This window comes from Spermophilus citellus (genome assembly GCF_964194105.1).
Source record: "Spermophilus citellus genome assembly, chromosome: 15".
In the NCBI taxonomy this organism is placed as follows: domain Eukaryota; kingdom Metazoa; phylum Chordata; class Mammalia; order Rodentia; family Sciuridae; genus Spermophilus; species Spermophilus citellus.
This window is the reverse complement of record NC_138195.1, coordinates 47,018,847-47,039,333: the sequence shown is the minus strand read 5'-3', so window position 1 is coordinate 47,039,333 and position 20,487 is coordinate 47,018,847. Positions and strand designations below refer to the sequence as shown.

At 33.9% G+C, this 20,487-nt stretch overlaps 1 protein-coding gene across 12 annotated transcripts in view; it reads left to right on the top strand.

The window, feature by feature from the left end:
* The window catches only part of PPP3CB (protein phosphatase 3 catalytic subunit beta), a 55,563-nt gene that overhangs the window by 33,372 nt on the left and 1,704 nt on the right, over positions 1 to 20,487 (top strand). For 2 of the 12 annotated variants that reach the window (XM_081267860.1, XM_081267857.1), the window contains exons 10-15: positions 4,902 to 4,979; positions 10,474 to 10,500; positions 12,551 to 12,635; positions 14,148 to 14,245; positions 16,103 to 16,159; positions 19,127 to 19,156. In XM_081267860.1, the coding sequence (XP_081123986.1) occupies positions 4,902 to 4,979; positions 10,474 to 10,500; positions 12,551 to 12,635; positions 14,148 to 14,245; positions 16,103 to 16,159; positions 19,127 to 19,156 (375 nt within the window). The remainder of the gene's footprint in view (positions 1 to 4,901; positions 4,980 to 10,473; positions 10,501 to 12,550; positions 12,636 to 14,147; positions 14,246 to 16,102; positions 16,160 to 19,126; positions 19,157 to 20,487) is intronic. The other 10 variants (XM_081267861.1, XM_081267863.1, XM_081267862.1 and 7 more) reach the window with 10 other exon arrangements.

Genomic DNA, 20,487 nt, shown 5'->3' with positions numbered 1-20,487 from the left:
CCCAGCCCTTCTTATTTTTTATCTTGAGACAGGGTCTCACTAAGTTGCTTGGGGCCTCGCTAAGTTGTTTAGGCTGGCTTTGAACTTCAGATCCTCATGCCTTAACCTCCTGAGTTGCTGGGATCACAGATATGTGCCACCACACCTGACTTCCTCAGATCTCTTGACTAGCTCTTTTATGAATTATTCAGATCTATCTGATTTTAAAATAAAAAATAAATAACATTTCTCTCATTTGACATTTTTCTCAAGCTACTACTTGGCTATGACTTTCTGACCATTCTTTCCCAATCAGGATTCTAGATGATAAATATTATTTACTTAAAATATACTATTTTAGTATTCATAAATGTTTCTATATAATTTTCAAAATGTACATTAACTTGTTACACAGATTCTTTGACTTGAAGTTTCTTCAGCCTTATTTCCTGCCTTTCTGTTGCATATTCTTATGTTCCAGTTATAACACAGAATGGATAGTTTCTTTAAAAATCAGCTATGTCTTTTAAGTTTTATGCTTTCATCCTTTTTCTTTATTTTTCAAAACAGTCTTATTGAAATATATATCATATACCATATGATGGATCTATTTAAATTGTATAATTAAATGGTTTTTAGTATATTCTGTAGACTTTTTTTGCAGTCATTACCACAGTCAAGTTTGGAACATTTTTTTCATCATCCCCTTAAAGAAATTCTATCCATGCCTGTTAGCATTTATTTCCCCACAACCCCTCCTTGCCATTAGGCAGCGACTAATGTACTGTCTCCATAGATTTGCCTGTTCCAGACACCTCATATAAATGGAAATACAACATGTGGTTTTTGTGTGGTTTCTTTCCATAAAATTTTTAGGTTATCCATGTTGTAGTATGAACCAGTTCTTCATTCCTTTTTATGACTAAATAATATTCTATTATATGGATATACCCCATTTTGTTTATCAAATCATCAGTTTTTTACTTACTTTCTACTTTGACTATTATGAATAATGCTGAGAAGAACATTCATGTCCAATTTTTGTGTAGACTTTATTTTTTATTTTTCTTGGGTGTCGTCCTGGGAGTGAAATTGCTGTGGCTTATGGTAACTCTTTGATATGATTAACCCTTTGAAGGTCTGCCAAACTGTTTTCCAAAGCATCTGTATCATTTTACAGCCTTACCTGCAGTGTGTAATGATTCTAGTTTGTCCATGTCATTGCCAATACTTGTTATTGTTTGTCCTTTTTATTGTTGCTATCATAGTAAATATAAAGTGGTTTACTTTATTTATGTTTAGTTATAGATGGACACAATATCTTTATTTTATTTTATTTTAAAAATATTTATATTTTAGCTGCAGTTGGACATAATACCTTTATTTCATTCATTCATTTTTTTTCACAATACCTTTACTTTATTTATTTTTATATGGTGCTGAGAATTGAATCCAGGACCCTGCATGAGCTAGGCAAGTGCTCTACTACTGAGCCACAACCCCAGCCCTCATTCATTCATTTTTATGTGGTGCTGAGAATTGAACCCAGGGCCCCGCACATGCTAGGTGAGCGCTCTACCGCTGAGCCACAACCCCAGTCCCTTTATTTTATTTTATTTTATTTATTTATTTTTATGTGGTGGTGAGGATCTAACCCAGTGCTTCACACCCACTAGGCAAGCACTTTACCACTGAGCCACAACTCCAGCCCCTATAAAGTACTTTTGAATTGTATTTCCCCAGTGAATAATGATATTGAACATCTTTTTTTTTTATTCTAAAACTTTTTTTTTCTTGCCAAGTTTTTTTTTAATTGGTTCACAACATTACAAAGCTCTTGACATATCATATTTCATACATTAGATTGAAGTGGGTTATGAACCCCCAATTTTACCCCAAATGCAGATTGCAGAATCACGTCGGTTACACATCCACAATTTTACATAATGCCCTATTAGTAATTGTTGTATTCTGCTACCTTTCCTATCCCCTACTATCCCCCCTCCCCTTCCCTCACATCTTCTCTCTCTACCCCATCTACTGTAATTCATTTCTCTCCTTGTTTATTTTCCCATTCCCCTCACAACCTCTTATATGTAATTTTGTATAGCAATGAGGGTCTCCCTTCATTTCCATGCAATTTCCCTTTTCTCTCCCTTTCCCTCCCATCTCATGTCTCTGTTTAATGTTAATCTTTTCTTCCTGCTCTTCCTCCCTACTCTGTTTCTAGTTGCTCTCATTATATCAAAGAAGACATTTGGTATTTGTTTTTTAGGGATTGGCTAGCTTCACTAAGCATAATCTGCTCTAGTGCCATCCATTTCCCTGCAAATTCTATGATTTTGTCATTTTTTATTGCTGCATAGTACTCCATTGTGTATAGATGCCACATCTTTTCATGGGCTGTTGGCCATTTATATATCTTTACATTAATGTATTTTCAAATCCTTTGTTTATTTATAATTGGGTGTTTTTTCTTCTTTTTTTTTAAACTGTAGATCTCTTTTTTTATGTATTCTAGAAGCAGATCTCTTATTAGATAAATGGTTTGCAAATATTTTCTCCCATTCTGTGGGTTGGCTTTTCGTTTTCTTAACAGTGTCCTTTGAAACACAAGACTTCTTGTTTTATTTTATTTTTGAGACAGGATCTTACTATATTGCCCAGGCTGGCCCCAAACTCCTGAGCTCAAGTGATCCTCCTGCTTTAAGCTCCTGAGTAGCTGCAGTTATAAGCTGGTGCTACCATGCCCAGCAACATTTTGATAAGTACTATTTATCTATTTTGTGTTTTGTTGTTTATGCTTTTGGTGTCATATTGAAGAAACCATTGCCTAATCCAAGCTCATAGAGATAACCCCTCTGTTTTTTACTGAGTTTTATTTTGTTACTAAGAGTTTTATAGTTTTAGCTGTTATGTATGGGTCTTTGTTCCATTTTGAGTTAATTTTTATAAGTATCGTGATACTTTGTTCTTTTTCAGTGGATTTTTCATTTACCAGAAGTCTTTCCTTTTCCAGAAGGTCTTTGATATCTTTGAATACTTACAGAATAGTTTTTATCACTCACTTTTGTTTGATATGTTGGTCTCCCTCGGTAGTTGATAAGCTTTTTATGGTTAAAGACTGCCTTTCATATCTGAATCCCAAAGCCTTAGCATACTTACCCAGCATTGGTTGTGCTTTTAATACATTTGTAGAAGGAAAAGTAGGTTTGTAGCAGTGATACTGAATTTTATTCTGGGTATATTCATTTCAGAACATCCACTGGCTAATAGTCAATAGGTATTTTTATTTATTAATTGAAACTTAATTCTTGGTTTTTTTTTTTTTTGTGTGTGTGTGTGTGTGTGTGTGTGTTTGTGTGTGGTGCTGGGGATTGAACCCAGGGCCCTGTGCATTCGAGGCAAGCAGTGTATCAATTGAGCTATATCCCCAGTCCATATCTTTCTTATTTTATGGACTCATTTGTTAGATATTTATTGGGTGCCTATTTTGTGCCAGACATTGTGTTAGGCTCTGGAAACCAAACCTAAGTGGAGAACAAAACAATGTCCTACACTCATGGGACTTTCAATTTAGTAGGGAAAGCAAACAATATACAAATGGTTTAAGACAGTTTGGCAATAAACTATCAAGGAAATCCAGAACCTGAAGAAGAGATCAAGACTGGAAATAAAGATTTTGGAATTAGCTGGGCATGGTGGTGCATACCTTTAATCCCACCTACTTGGGAGGCTGAGGTAGGAGATCCCAAGTTTGAGATCAGCCTCAGCAAAATAACAGTACCCTATCTCAAAATAAAAAATAAAAGGTAGAGGGGTAATAGCTCAGTGGTAAAGTACTCCTGGGTTTAATCCCCAGTATCACAGTAGTGGTGGGGATGGGAGAGATTCTGGAATCATCTGCAAGAAGATGATATTTAAACTATAATTTAGTAATGGATGGAATTGTTAAGAAATGGGACTTATAAAAAGAATAAGACTGCAGAGAAGATCTTGAAGACATACAAATTTTGTTTGAAAACATGGTCTCACAAGTAGGAAAACCAGAAGAGTAGATTCCTGGTAACCAAAAAAAGAGAGAAGGGAAATTTAATATAATCAAGGAGAGGAATAAGCCTATGAAAGAGCCATGGATTCAGATTGTCACATGGTCATTAGTAATCTTAGAAATAAATTTGCTGTGGCTGTTCATTCTCATATATATAGTTGGACACAATACTTTATTTATTTATTTATTTATTTATTTTTAATATGGTGCTGAGGATCGAACCCAGCACCTCACATGTGCTAGGCTAGTGCTCTACCGCTGAGCCACAACCCCAGCCCCTGTGGCTGGTTTTTGAAAGATTGAATTCTGGGGCTGGGGATGTGGCTCAAGTGGTAGCGCGCTCGCCTGGCATGCATGCGGCCCAGGTTCGATCCTCAGCACCACATACCAACAAAGGATGTTGTGTCCACCGAGAACTAGAAAATGAATATTAAAAATTCTCTCTCTCTCCTCTCTCACTCTCTCTTTAAAAAAAAAAAAAAGAAAGAAAGATTGAATCCTGGGACATTTTTGAAACAGGAGATCTGTGCCTTGATTATTTTCTTACTCTTTAATGCCATATCCACGAATGAAGACTTGAAATGTGTACATTCATCTGTTATTTCTCTGTTCTCATCTCTTTGGGGTTTGATTTTTTTTTTTTTTCCTGAGGGACTTGAAAATTTATTCCATAAAAGAATTGCTTTCTCTCAGACTTCTTATTCCTGCTTTCATTTTGAAAGCCTTTACAAACTTAATTTCATTATTCCTGCTATCAGAATGTGTCTTCTTGAGTTAAACATTATTTGGCCTTTTGTATGAATCCTTGCTGTGCATTCGTAGACAGTTGTTATGGGCAACTAACATGTAACTTTTTTTCTTTTTTGAATAGTGACAGAAATGTTGGTAAATGTTCTGAGTATTTGCTCTGATGATGAATTAATGACTGAAGGTGAAGACCAGTTTGATGGTATGATTACTTATCTTACTATTTTTTATTTGAAATGGTATCTCTTAACTGTTCAGCCTCAATATATACTTTATTGCAAAAGAAAAGTGATAGTTTTCAGATGGCTATCCTGTTTGATAAGTGACAAGTCACTTTCAGATAACGTTTAATATTTTTAAATAATTATAAGTATTTTTAAATAGTGATGTGAAGAAAAAGGTGAATTTTAGAAAAGGGAAAATTTGAAAGATAGAACAGAAGAAAAGGAAAATTGAAAAATATTAGTGGGATGTGGTTCTTCATGAATATGAACACTGCTTTTTGAAGTCAGGATTTAGTGTAGTAGTATTCTTAGTAAATTAGAAACATGCATGAACTCCCAGTATTGCTTTCACTTCTTCTTTGCAGACACCAGATTAAGCTATTCTCAATTTAGTGTGGTTATGTTCTAAAGGACCATTTGTTAGTTTACTAGAAATTATGAAATGATTTTTTTCCATAGAAACAAGGTTATATATGGTTGCTAATTCTATATAAGCCAATAAGTCTATGTACCCAATGCATATTTATAATATAAGTGAATACCATAGGGAAAAAAATTCCTTTTTTCCTGTATTGTTTTATTGGTACATTATAGTTGCTTTAGTTTTGACATTTTGAAATTTTTATTTAAGACTTTAACTGAGTAAATAAAAAGGTAAACAAATTATAATGTGTTTGTTTTTACTGTTTTTTTATAGTTGTCAGTATTTAAATATTTTCATGTGTTAAATATGGTCTACATATTGGTAAGATTTAAGAGCTGCATCTCCCTTTCTTCTTACCTCCTTCTCTTCTTTCCTTCCTTCTTTCTTTTCTTCTCTTTCCCTTCCCCTTTGCTTTTCCCTTTGCCTTTGCCTTTACTTTTTTTGGGACTTGATATGTTGCCTAAGCTGGCTTCAAACTCCTGGGCTCAACCTATCCTGCCTTAGCCTCCCTAATAGCTGGGACTACACGTGCATGCCATCACACCCAGCAATGCCTATATATTTCTGTGTTTATTAATATGGCATAATTTTCTTCATTAATCTCATATTTGGCAATTGTGCTGTCCTAAATTATCTTTATTATGAATTGTAGTGCAATAACGTATTTGTACAATAGCTTTTATTTTGCTACTTGGAAAAATTTCATGATGGAAATTAAAGACTTAAAGAATATGAATATTAGCCTCACTATTTTATGCGTTAACAACCACATTGCTTTGCAGAAGAATTGTGAACAATATGAATTACTTCTAGCAGTGAATCCCTGCACCTATGTCTCCATAGGTCCCACCTCTTCGAATTTTGGTCATTTTTTCTTATTTTGCTTGATGGCTGTCTAGTAGGAAATTAGAGTTGGATAAATTTACATTTCTTTGATTTTTAATGGTGCTATTTTTCTAGCTGTGTAGACTATTCACCTTAATTGATCACTTATTGAACAAAATCTGAGTAAAAACTATGCAAATTTTTTTCTAACCACAACAAGTGTTTTATTTGTTTGTTTGCTTTTGTTTTTGTTGTGCTAGAGATTGAACTTAGGGCCTCTGGCATGCTAAGCAGATACTCTACCACAATGCTATATTCCCATCCACAAGAGTGATTCTTACACACTTGTAAACCCATTTGTTGAAATTGCGGAGTGACTGTATAGAAATGTTACTGCTATCTCTTGGTGGCAGGCAGAAAGATATGCTTTTACTCTTATACATTTATATCAGTTATTTTTTGGTTTGGATAATAAGCTTAGTAGTAATATTTTATGCTTTTTATTTTCTTTTGATGTTTGTGTAGAAGTTTTTTAGCTTAACGTATTTTGTCAAATGCTTTTTATTAAAAATTTTAAATGATTTTAAGTAGATATTTCTTTTTCCTGTTCTGATATCACTGTTGTAAGTTCCAGGCTCATACTATAGGTCCTTACAATGTGTGTGTGGCTTCACGCAAGTCACTTAACCTCTATTTCCCTTCTCTTCAAAGTGAGGATAATACCTACTTCAAAATATAGGCATTGAGATAATGAATAATCGAGAGTCATTGAAATAATTCTTGGCACATTGCCTACTGAATTTGTTAGGTAAAGTTTTTTAGTAATTTGTCAAATGCTGTGAAATACCAAGTGAGTATTTCAGTTGGTATTATATAACTCTATACCTGAATCTTCCAAACTAAAGATATCTATAAAATAACTTTATTTACTATAATTACTCTATCAAATATATAATTATTTCATTTAAGATAATATGTAGTTTTTAGAAAAATGATTATCATCAAGTTAAATTAATACTTTAGTATTTTATATTCCTATTATTATTATAACTGGCATTTCTCAGCATATTTTCTAGCTATATAAAGTAATACATTACATATTTGTGGACTTACATTTAACAATTTAGGTCAATAGAATTATTTTATACAGCAATTTTTAATTATTTTCCATAACTTTTAAAATATATAATTTACATAAAGCTGATATTATTACTTTCTTATTTTTAACCTTTCCTTTCCTTTTTTTTTAAAAAAATTAGATGTAGATGTACACAATACCTTTATTTATTTATTTTTCATAGCTTTATTTTATTCATTTATTTTTTATGTGGTGCTGAGGATTGAATCCAGGGCCTCATATGTGCTAGGCAAGTGTTCTACCACTGAGCTACAACCCAGCCCTCCTTTCCTTTTATCTTTAAAAATTCTTAGCAATGTCAATAGTATGTTGAATAGAAATAGTAGTAGGTAATGCTTTATTCTTTTTTCTATAATAAAAAGCAAAGGCTAGGCTGGGGATATAGCTCAGTTGGTAGAGTACCTGCCTCGCATGCACGAGGCCCTGGGTTCAATCCCTAGTACCATGGAAAAAAAAAAAAAGCAATAGCTGGATGTAGTGGCACACCTTCCCAGCTACTTGGGAAACTGAGGCAAGAGAATTGCAAGTTTCAGACTAGCCTTGGCAACTTAGATCCTATCTCAAAACAAAAAATAGAAAGGGTTGGGGAAAGTGGTAAAGTGTCCCTGGCTTCAATCCCCTATACTCCCCTCCCTGAAAAAGCAAAAAGTTTTTTTGTTACTTGATTTTAGGTACCTATGATTTATATGAAAATAGACACTAAATCATTTTTTTGAGATTCAACCAAGAAATAAATATATCATATTCTTTAAAAAAAAAAAAAGGTAAATGGGTTGGGGTGGCTCAGTGGTAGAGCGCTTGCCTAGCATGTATGAGGCACTGGGTTTGATCCCCAGCACCACATAAAAATAAACAAATAAAATAAAGATATTATGTCCATCTACAACTAAAAAATATTTTTAAAAATCACATAAATGAACATACAAAATGTATTACCCTCTAGTTAGAATATTTTATGCATATTAATGTTTTTCTATCAGTGTGATATATTATGCTAATTTTTAACTTTTTACATCATGAGATTCCAAGGAAATTGAATTTGATTATTAGAGAAACATTATGACTTAATGAAAAAGATAATGATTTAGGTATCTTGTCACTACTATTTACTAGCAGCATAATCTTGGAAAAGTCACTTAATTTTGGGGGGGGTCTTCTCATCCATAAATGAGAATAGAGAAGATGAAAATTATTTCCCACTCTTAAGTAATTTAAAATCTTTTCAGCACCATTTATGACAATGTTTCTATGGGAAAATACATTGAGTTCCAGCTTTGAATACTAGAAATAGATGTTCCTTCACAGCCAACATGACAGTTGCATTTATTCCTCATTTTTTCACCTTTGCCCTATAAAGTATTAGGAGCAGGAACTCTTAAGAAAAATATACATGTAGGTGTTTGCATGGAGGAATGGAAGTGATTTGGGAGATGAAGAACATGGAAGGAATATGGGAGAGGATATTAGGGTAGATACTAAGGTTTTGAAAGGGATAAAGAACAGAGCTACCAGAACTAGGTATATTTCTCCTCACTCATATTTCCTTATTTCATCCCCCTTATCCCATTCCTCTTTTCTCCTTTTCTTTTACCATGATGGCAGGGCTTCTCTTCACCTTCCTCTTTTCCTTTGTAGCAATGGAACCATCCTTGGATGGTCTGGGAAGAAATCTGACTCAAGAAAGAAAATTTGATGGAATGGGGTTTGCTGTGGAGGCAGAATGAGGATTTAGCTTTTCTTTGGGGAAAAGGAGGTAGCAGAATTAGTGATTACATAGTGGCAGGAAGGAAAGAGCATTTTTTGTATGTTCAAGGCTGAGATTAGGTAAAGGAATAAGAATCTTTATTCTTTTTTTTTTTAAAGAGAGAGTGAGAGAGGAGAGAGAGAGAGATAGAAATTTTAATATTTATTTTTTAGTTCTCGGCGGACACAACATCTTTGTTGGTATGTGGTGCTGAGGATCGAACCCGGGCCGCACGCATGCCAGGCGAGCGCGCTACCGCTTGAGCCACATCCCCAGCCCAAGAATCTTTATTCTTAAAAGATGTATCTTTGGTACTCTGAATTGTTTAATGTATGTGTGGGGTTTTTAAGACAAATTTGTATGAACATTGCATCTAGAAATGCATATAGCTTCCCTTTTAGAGGTATTATTTAGTCATAAAATTTTTTGGAGACTGAATGCCTACTATTTCTTTCAGATATTTAACTTTTTGTCTTCAGTTTGGTAAAGAAAATACATAATCCATATGTGTTATAGTGTTACTAAACTTTGCATTTCCTGTAATGCAATCATGTGTCTTAGCATTAGAATGAAAGATACCTTAAATTCAAATGAAACAACCAGTACTACCTACTCTTAGAGCTATTACTTGCTTTGAAACAGTCTGTTGCTATTTTTGCAAAAAGATGCCCCCCCAAACTCCCAGACTGGATTGAGAACATTAAGTGCATGTTGCTTCTGATTATATGCAAAAGTTCTGCAATTCAGATTCAAGAAAACATGTATTCTTATATAGTGTAGGAGGCTGAGCTTTTGCTTTATTTATTGAGAATAGGTAAGGTTTTTCACTGAGGTAGTTTATAAAGTTACCTGTATATACTACAGATTTTGCAGATGTTGTCGTCATTGAAGAACCACACAAGTTTGTATCTGATTTGTGTCATTACCTTTCACTTAACTTACATGGATGACACATTTCTTTAGGGGTATGAGTATAAATGTGCGATTGTTGTTAGCACAGTCTTTTATCAGTCTTATGTGTTTTCACGTGTTTTTTTCTGTCCTTAATTATGTCTACTTTCATCAAATATTATAACCATTCTGTCCATAATTTCTTCTGAACACATATCTTTTAAGAAATCTCTACTTTAGAGCTTTACTCAGTGGCATCCCTCTTTTATTCTTCAGATTCTACAATACTACATTTTTCAAATTTTCAAATATGAGGGCCTTCATTATTCTCTCTTTCTTTCTACATTCATTCTTCAGTACCACTGCCAAGTTAAATCTCTATCTTTTTATTTGTCTCAACCACCTTTTCTCCATCATTCACTTCCTTTTTTCTGGACTCTCCATCTGAAGAACGGCTCATATATGGCAATAAAAAAGGTACAGACCAGACAGAGTAATGTTGTTTTGAAATATGACTTCATAGGTTATCCTCATGTCCATGTAAGTTAGCACATTCATTCAGGAATGTTTATGCAGAGTCCTTTTGGACCTTGTGCAAATTTAGTTTAAGTTTTATCAGAATTAGTATTGATGTTTTTAGAAGTCATATTCCAAGATATCTGTCTTTCTGTGCATGGAAATATTTTTCCCTCTTTTCATTCCTCTTGTTTTAAAATTTCATTCTTTTGCTTATTTGTAATGTTTTATACTTTTCCCTGCATGATTAGGGGTGTTTGATTGTCTGTCTTATTCCCCAAAGTAATTTTACTGTGGACATTTACTTTAATATGTAATATGATGCATGATGTGTTTGTAGACTGATTTAAAATCCTGATTTTTACAGTGTTTTATATTCTTGTGAAATTTTTTTTTCATTTGGAATCAGTATAGTTTATATATAATTTGGTTTTGTAGACATACAAATTAAACCTAAAGATACTAATGTACCTTGTTATAGCCATCCTTCCCAGTCCCCTACTGATCACCCCCAGTCTAGCTATTTGAAATCTTATGTCAATTTTAAAACATAATGTTTATATTAATTCATTAGAAGAAAATTAGACATACCTTGTATCCTTGGACAAGTCACTTAATAAACTTAATGTCTTTGTTTATAAAGTGAGACAGTGTCCCTAATGTCTCTTCAGATTCTAATATTCTATGATTCTTACATTTTTAGTAATTTGTTTTTTGGTATTTGAAAAAATATGTATCTAGTGCTGTGGTATGCACACAGTTTTGCCCTTATAAAAAGCTGTAGCTTCAGTGCTCATAGTATTATCCTTTCGAACATCACGAACACAGTCGTGGAGCCTTTTTCTCTAAAATATATCTGTTGTTTTCATCTTTGAAATTGGATTTCTTTTTCTGTTTCCTGTGATCAGTTCCAATGGTCATCTCAGTTTTTAATTACATGTATTTGTACGTTGCTTGAATTTTAAATGAAATGTTTTAGCTTAGAAGACTTAATAATTGTTCAGATCTCTGTATATCTAAGGCCCCTTTTGCTGTAGCATCTTTAGCCTTTCCTTAACATTCTCCTCAACCATGGTGCTTCCATATGTGTGTTTTCATCATGTTGAAGCACAACTTTAAGGAACCACACTCTTGGGTCCACAGTGATTCTGATTGCTATATATGAGATAACAGGACAGATTGTTTTTCTTTCTGGAGGCCAAGGGAAGGAAGATATAATCTTTGAGTCTTCATTCAGTCAAAGATCCAGTTGTTTTGGTATATTCTGTTATCAGTGATAGTACAACTAACCCTTTAGATATGAGGTAGTAGTGGTCCTTAAGCCAGTTTTTTAGAAAGTCTTTTCTCATTATTCCTACTCACCTACAGTTTTAAGAGTTCATATATACTTGCATGACCTTAGAGGACAACTAGTCAATGAGGTTGAGATATGCATTGTTGTTAAAATGCTGGTATGGTCTTTAGTTTGAGATTGCCTGCATTGTAGTCCCTTTATATCATTATTTTTAGATCAAGTTGGAGCAAGGAAGCTTATTCTTTCCTAGTATGATGGTTTATTTTCAGCCTGCATGTTAAAAGCTTTTATGATAGTTAGGGTTAGACTATAGAAGACTGATATCTTGTCTGTTAGGCTGCATGCCTGTAGGCTGTCATGAAAGTTAAAGACAATATAAGATTATTAGTAGTTTTCTCTTCTAGTTTGAGATGCTGCAAGTTGAGCCTAAGTTTTTTTTCCCCCATTGCTGTTTTACTGATTAGTGAGTAGTATGAGATAATTAAAGTTTGTGGGTTACTTTTCATCTGTTCTGTGTCAGACTTCAGCATTTGACCCATGTTTAACAAAGCTAATACTGAGGGAGCAGGAAACTTTTTGGCATGAGTCTCTTCCATGTGAGCTGGTGGCAGGGGACTTGGTATTATTGGTTCAGATGAATGTGGAACAGGCTAACAGAATAATGCAAGTGTGGATGTCCTAAACTTGAGTCTCTCTTTCTATTTATTCCATTGAAAGTAGGTTCAGCTGCAGCACGGAAAGAAATCATAAGAAACAAAATTCGAGCTATTGGAAAGATGGCAAGAGTCTTCTCTGTTCTCAGGTAATGATATATTTTCCTGATTATTTATTTTGTAGAAATTGATTTCATTGTTCTTTATTTATGAGCATCATCGTGGTTGACATCTAAAAGCAACATGGTAAAGAAGTTAGGTTGTACATTTATGTGTTGAAGAAGGGAACACAAGTTCTTTTAGTTCTTTTTTTTGCCGGGGGTGGTACTGGGGATTGAACTCAGGGACACTCAACCACTGAGCCACATCCCCAATCCTATTTTGTATTTTGTTTAGAGACAGGGTTTCATGAGTTGCTTAATGCCTCGCTGTTGCTGAGGCTAGCTTTGAAACTCGTGATCTTCCTGTCTCAGCCTCCCAAGCCACTGGGATTACAGGCGTGCATCACCGCTTCCGGCTCAAGTTCTTAATCTAGGAGTATTTTGTTTGTTTGCTTTTGGATTTTTGTGTTGTTGTTGTTTGTGTTTTGTTTTATGGTGCTAGAGATTGAACCCAGGATATTTGCATGCTAAACATGCATTTTGTCACTGAGCCACACCCTGGCCCCCATACTAGGATTTTTGACTTTTGTGATTTGATTCTTCATTGCCAATTGGGGTATCTCTTGTTCTGTGATGAAAGCACTAAATTTACACCTTGAAAATTAGATCACAGCCAGGTGCAGTGTACACCTTTGTAATCCCAGCAGCTTGGGAGGCTGAGGCAGGAGAGTCATAAGTTCAAATTCAGCCTCAGCCACTTAGCAAGGCGCTAAGCAACTCAATGAGACCCTGTCTCTAAATAAAATACAAAAATGGGCTAGGGATGTGGCTCAGGGGTTAAGTACACCTGAGTTCAATCCTCAATACTCCCTCCCCCCCCCCAAAAAAAAAGAAAATTAGATCAGAATAAGAAGGAGGGGAAATACTCTTTCTTTAGAGTATTTCTAATGATTTTACTTATTCATATAGAATGTCTCTTTTGCTGGGGCCTCATATTAAGTTTTCTGGAGTTAATTTAAGAAGACCAAGTTTAATCATGCAAATGTATAAGCCAATCCTTAAAATTTTGTTTGCAAACTGAGTGTGGTGGTGCATTTCTGTAATCCAGCCACTTGAGAGGCTAAGGAAGGAGGATCCCAAGTTGAGGCCAGCCTGGGCAATTTAGCATGACCCTGTCTCAAAACGAAAGGACAGGGAATATCGCTCAGTGCTTGCCTAGTATGTGGGAGGCTTCAAACCACTGCATCACAAATTAATTAATTAATTTGCAAAATTGATTATATTAGACACTTGAACTTTAGGGCATATGAAATATTTTCTGAATTGTATGATGTCCACTGATAATCTTACCACATATTTAATAAAGCTTTTGAGGAAAAACTCTTAGTTGTAAGGTATACTCTTATATCTGACATTTAGAATATGGAAAAATATGTCTTAGAATTGAGGGAAATATGGTAATAACAATGAGTATTGTAAAGTATATATGGCCTGTATTCCTTCTTTTAAACCAAGTACTTATTAGAAATCTTTAATGTTTATTTTATTTTTCTGCTGTAGGGAGGAGAGTGAAAGCGTGCTGACACTCAAGGGCCTGACTCCCACAGGGATGTTGCCTAGTGGAGTGTTGGCTGGAGGACGGCAGACCCTGCAAAGTGGTAATGATGTTATGCAACTTGCTGTGCCTCAGATGGACTGGGGCACACCTCACTCTTTTGCTAACAATTCACATAATGCATGCAGGGAATTTCTTCTGCTTTTTAGTTCCTGTCTCAGCACCTGACACAGGCAGGTTACTATATGATAGGTAGTGTCTAATTAATACCTGACTGTGGCAGAATATTGATAGACTGGATAGTTCTTTCAGTTAAAATAATGGTCGGGTCCTCAGCTTTTCATGAAAAGATATGGGAGCAGTTTATAAAGTTTGAAATATATATTTATTTATTCATTTGTCTAATTCACCCTTTTCTTTTAAAAGCCCCACATTAGAATGTGAATCAGGGGCATCCATATCACTAAAATGGAAATGTAATTCCAAGTTTCTTATTTTTTTTAATTCATGTAATTGTATTAGATAATGCTATATTTTCAAATTCTTTATTTTAGAATTAACAATCTGCTTAGACCCTAGAACAGTACTTATGTTCTTCACTTGCCAAAAGATTTTATGCAAGGTTTTGTACCATGATAAAATGATGCCAAAGTTTGTTTTCTGTGGTGTTTGTCAAATGTTCTATGTATAATTGACTGTCTGTAACATGCTGTTTCCTTCCTCTGCAGATGTAGCTGCTTTCCTAAATCTTGTCTGTCTTTCTATAGGTTAGCTATATGTTTGTAAAAGTATGTTCAGTTAAATTACTCTATCAGACATTTTGTCTGTCTTTTGATGTAGAAGCAGCTTTGTAGCACCTTGTTTTGAGGTTTGCTGCATTTGTTGCTGCACTTTGTGCATTCTGAACATGAATGTAACATTAGATATTAAGTCATTGTTATAAGGGGTTGAATTTAAATCCTGTAAGTCAAAATTGAAAGGGTGTTATTAAGTGTGCCTTTATTTTGCATGAAAATAAAAAGAATTATGCGTAAAGCATTTCTGTAATCTGGCTCTTTGAATATTTTATATATTTTTTAAATGAACTTTTTGGCATAAGTATTTGTGTAATTACTGGGTTAACTTTTTAAAGCCCATTACAGATTAAATAGAAAAAAGTGATGTGAGTGTTGTAGTCTATACACAGTAACTCGGATTGTAAATTTCTTTCCCTGGTGGTTGGAAACAATAATTGTGAAGTGAAAAAGCCTGAATTTATATTTTATTGTAGCCACTTCTGACAGCCCTCCAAGGGTCAGTGTTCTATTGAAAACAGGCAGCAACAGACTTGATGTTTTACTTGGTATGAATAACAGTTTCTTTTTGGTGTTGTAATTAGGGAATTTTTTTTAAAGTTAAAAAAAATGGAAATTAAAAATTTTTTATTAACTTCTAATTAGATTGACCTTTCACAGTTTCATTCAGTCCCATAATAAACCCTTTTTAATAAACGTGTTTTTTTTCCTTTAGACAAATAATTTTTACTTGTAGTCTATACATGTTCTATTTTATATGTTACTGTATTGTCTGTTTCCACTACTGGCATATTTGAGAAGTACAACTGTTTTGAAATTATAGTTTCAAATTTTCATTTGGAATGAAATTTCTTACTTCCCCCTCATGATGTTGGGCATTAAATCCAGCATGCTAAGCACATACTCCACAACTGAGCTGTACCTCTTGCCCTGTTTCTTTCTCTTTTTTTTAATTAATTAAAAAACTATACTTTCTCTTGACATTACTTGCCCTCCTTTAAAATATTATTAACATTATAAAACTAAGCTAAAAAGAATTTCATGAATGTACATAAAACAAATTAAGAAGACTTTAAACATTCAATAAACCTAGCAAAAATGTTAATTAGAAAAGGAGGACTCTTAGTAGCTTAAGAAATGTTATACTTTTCTTCCTCTTTGTTTAGGAAAAAAACCTGAAAGGGTATCATGCTTAATAAATCTACACTATAAACATCTCTCAAGTATGTATATATATATAACTGCTTTTACATTGTGTCCATAGCAAACTTGCTTTCAGATTTCACAGGCAGTATCTGGTAATTATATGGTTTGTTGATAACTCAGTTCTTCTATTTAGTTTTAATTGTATGCAGCCTGAAGCTCATTCCTCCAACTTGGAAACCACCCTCAACTGCAGGGAAGGTTTGAAAGACAGCAGCTTTACTGAAGGGACTGTCTGTTCCCAGCATAGAGTGAGTTACTGGAAGGAGCTGAGTTTCAGGGGTCTAACTTGGGAAAACAGATAGCTCCCTAGTTCTGCTAGTGATGGCTTTTGGTAGTATGGTTTGAGCATTTCCCTAGCATAAGATAAACCCATTTTTAAGCAGATAATAAAACTCATACAGTAGCTGTAAGATTTTTCAAAAAATTATCTAACATTTTTAATTTCAGTAGATATGTTCCCTGATGTTAATGTGTACAACTGAGAGTTATTGAAAAAAGAAAACTTAATTCTGAGACCTCAGTTCTATTGTCAGGAAATAAAAATTGTCTTTTCAATAACTTTAAAGTTAATTTGCATGTTATTTCTTGAGTGTTTTTACAAACAACACATTTCTGTTGGCTGGATTTTATGTTCATATTTTACATACATTTTTCTAATGGAAGTTTTATTTGAAGCTAGCCCCATAATGCTGCCTTCACCAGGACCTGTTTGGGAAAATATACCATCATCTTTATTTTATAATGTCAAATTCCTCATAGCCTTATCCTATGATGTATTCAGGAATACAGTTTAAGGTAGCACTGTATTTACTAGGGCTATGTCAAGGTGCCCTAAGTAAGTGAAAACATATAGGGGAGAAATAAGAATATTCCTTTCAGTAGAATTTTGCCCTTATCACATCTCTTTCTTTCCAACTTAATATTGTGGCTTCAAATGCTCATCTTTTAATTCTAAGCATTCAAGCTTGACATAAAGTGTAGTTTTGATATCCATGGAATTGATTTTAGAAGTACATTATGACATTTCATAATTTGAAAAAAATTATGAACAGACTTTTAAAAGTGACTTTCTGTTTTTATTTTTTGCAATACTGAGGAGTGAACTCAGGGGTGCACCACAACTGAGCTATATCTCCAATCCTTTTTTTATTTTTTAACTTGAGACAGTTTCTTATCAAGTTTCAGAGGCTAGCCTTGAACTTTTGACTCTCCTGCCTCAGCCTCCTGAGTCACTGGGGTATACACCAGCACGGTGCCCACTTTTGTTACCACTGATTCTTTAAAAACATTCTGATAGTCATTTTATTTTCTCCCCAGTTTTTAAATTATAAAGTTAATTGTTCACATTTGAAGAATAGAAGTTTTAGAATTATAAGAGTAATTTCCAGTGGTACAAGGCTAGTTTTATTTTTCAACAGGGATTTGAATAGTGAGCTTAAACTAAGAGTGACTGATTTACACTATAATTTAACAGTCAAGGAAAATTAACTCTTCCTTTATTCAGTATTCATCATACTTCTTTTGGATCCCCAATTTACTTATCATCTGGTTAAGATCACCAATATTTTCTAACTTAGTCTATGTTAATTTCCTTAGTTCATCTCTGTCCTCTCCATATTAAAAACTTCTTTGGATAAAATGTATCATTTCTAAATCACATCTACTCCTAAAATGACATTTCAAGAATAAATATTCTAATTGACCTTATTTTCAAGAAGCAAAGTAGAAAGGATGGGACATTATTGTTACAAATATTCTAAATAATGAACAATATTGTAAGGCAGTATTATTCTCTGCAATCTTAGATCCTGGTCCCACCTCTTTGTGAGCTCATTTTACAGTTTAAAACCAGCAATGAATGAGCTAATAGAGAACTTTTGACTACAAAATGTACAACTAAATATGTTGAAGTTTTTAAAATGAGTTATACTGATTAATACCAAGAATATATTTTTGATTTATAATATGACCTATGTCCCTATAATGAAATAATTAGAATTTATTGCCTGAAAAACCTCTGTTCCATCCCTTGATACCTCTATAATTGGCAGGCAGATGGATTTGAAAAGATGTTCATTAGTCTTTCTTTCTTCAATTAAGAATGTAGTTCTTAAGACAAATTCAAGTTCATGATAAACTGAATATAAATGGGTTTTTAAGGTTATAGATATTTAACTAATTGGATCATCAGTATTAGAATAATAACTGGGCATGGTGGCATGAAAGCTCAGGTAGGAAGATTGCTTGAGTCTCAGGACTTGAGGCTAGCCTTGGCAAGATAGACTGACTCAAAAAGAAAAAATTTGATAGAAAGGGAAGTTCTCAGGAGATAAGTAGGATAATTTTTATGTCTCTGTATAGAACAAAGCTACAGAATGATTTTATTTACGCTAATTCATCAAGGTTATGGCCCTTAAATTTCATTGTAACCACACCAGCTTTTTCTGCTTATGCTTTATTTAGAAATAATAGGAACACCATTGCTGACCCCTTCTAGTTTGTATCTTAGGGAACCAACTGGTGTTGAGTATTGTTTCCATTGGGAATGAAAGAAAAGACTTTCTTGTTTGCTTTCTGCTACAATTCTGTCATCATAATTTTACCCTACAGAATTTTCCTGTGATTGTATTGAATTTGATATAACAAACATAATGGAAAATTCTAATGCTATCAAAATACTAAATTTGCCATGGGTAATTAAAACTAAAGTGCATCTGCATGAGTGCTGAGGTGTCTGTGTTTACAATAGGTCTACATGTTCTGTGCTCTGAGTGATGTCAGTGCTGTGTGTAAACTGTGCTGTGTCAGGAATTGGGGGATTGGATGGGGCTCTCTAAAATGGGTACTATTTATGTTAAATTGTAAATGATGATGTAGTATGGGGTACTGTGATATTTTAAGTGATCATTGCCTTTTCTGCTGTACAATATGACCCTTCTCATCTCTCTCATTCATTTTGCATGCCTCTGCTCACTTCTGTACAGCCACAGTTGAGGCTATTGAGGCTGAAAAAGGTACGATCAGAGTCCTTACGCTGGGCAGAGATCTGTGGTGTGTGGGTGGGCATCAGAGAATGTCCTGTGGGTGTGTCTTACTCCTAGCTTACACAGCCCAAGATGAATCATACTCACTGACTCATCAAGTGTAATAGTCACATTCTTCTTCTTTTAAAAAAAAACAAAAACAAGAACACAAGGGCTGATATCCATAGTCACAATTTGTTTTTTTTCCCTTTAATAGTATAATGTGCATCCAGAATTTAATCTTCCTGATTTCTTTAGATTACAGCATGTTATGCTATGTATTACAGCATTTAAAATTGCCTATTTTAATGGAAATTACTAAACTGACCCTGCAAGTAGAGATTTGCTTCATATTTTGTATGATTCTGTACTACTCAGATTTTTTTCCCTAAGTGAAACCCTATCTGGATAAAGAAATGAGTTTATAGGAACTATTACTGTATAATCTGATTTTTTTTTAGCTATAGTTTACTGATGAAATTATATTCATGTATATCATATATTGGCTTATTATTATACATTACTAAATGTTTTCTTGCCCCAGCTATTTGTTTGGTTCACGGGCATAGACTGAGTCATACGGGTTGGTCACACGTATAGAGCAGCCAAATTATAATTGACTTATCAAATTTGCATTTGTAGTAATACGAAAATTTTTTCTGTGAACATTTTTAATAATGGAGGGTGCACCATTCCGTATAAATTGAGTAAGAAACCAGAAAAATTGGTGAAGAATTGTTATTTATTTTGGATATCCAAAGAATTTGTAGTAAATAGTTAGTGAATTAAGGAAGACATATGCTAAAATATGAAAATCTAAGTACTTGTTGCTATCAGCCAAACACAGATCTAACTTCTGGAGGCATTTCTCACCTTTTTCATTTCATATCAGTGGTAATAGAGTGATGACCTCCAAACTAGTGCTGATCTACTAAATTTTAACTTAACTTTACCTCTTTTTCCTCCCAAACTCTTGGTACAGATTTGTGTGTTGAGGATTAACCTTGTTTAGCTTCCTCACTTGCCCCTGCTCTTGTTGGTATTTAACTGTGATAGTCACTTATGGTCTTATAGTCTGAGATAGGTTTAGTAAAAGTCAGACTGATACCCTGAGACCATTGCCTGGAAACTAATTTTTGTGGACAGGGAAGATCATTTTTGTGTTTTTTTTTTTTTTCTTTCTTCAAGGCTATGCTAACACTTGTCATCTGTAAAACTATCATGTTTATATTTAGGTTTAAACAAACATTCATATTTTAAGGGGAAGACTGGAATGGGGATAGGATTCAGTTAAAGTAAGATTTAAGTACTGCTACTTACAG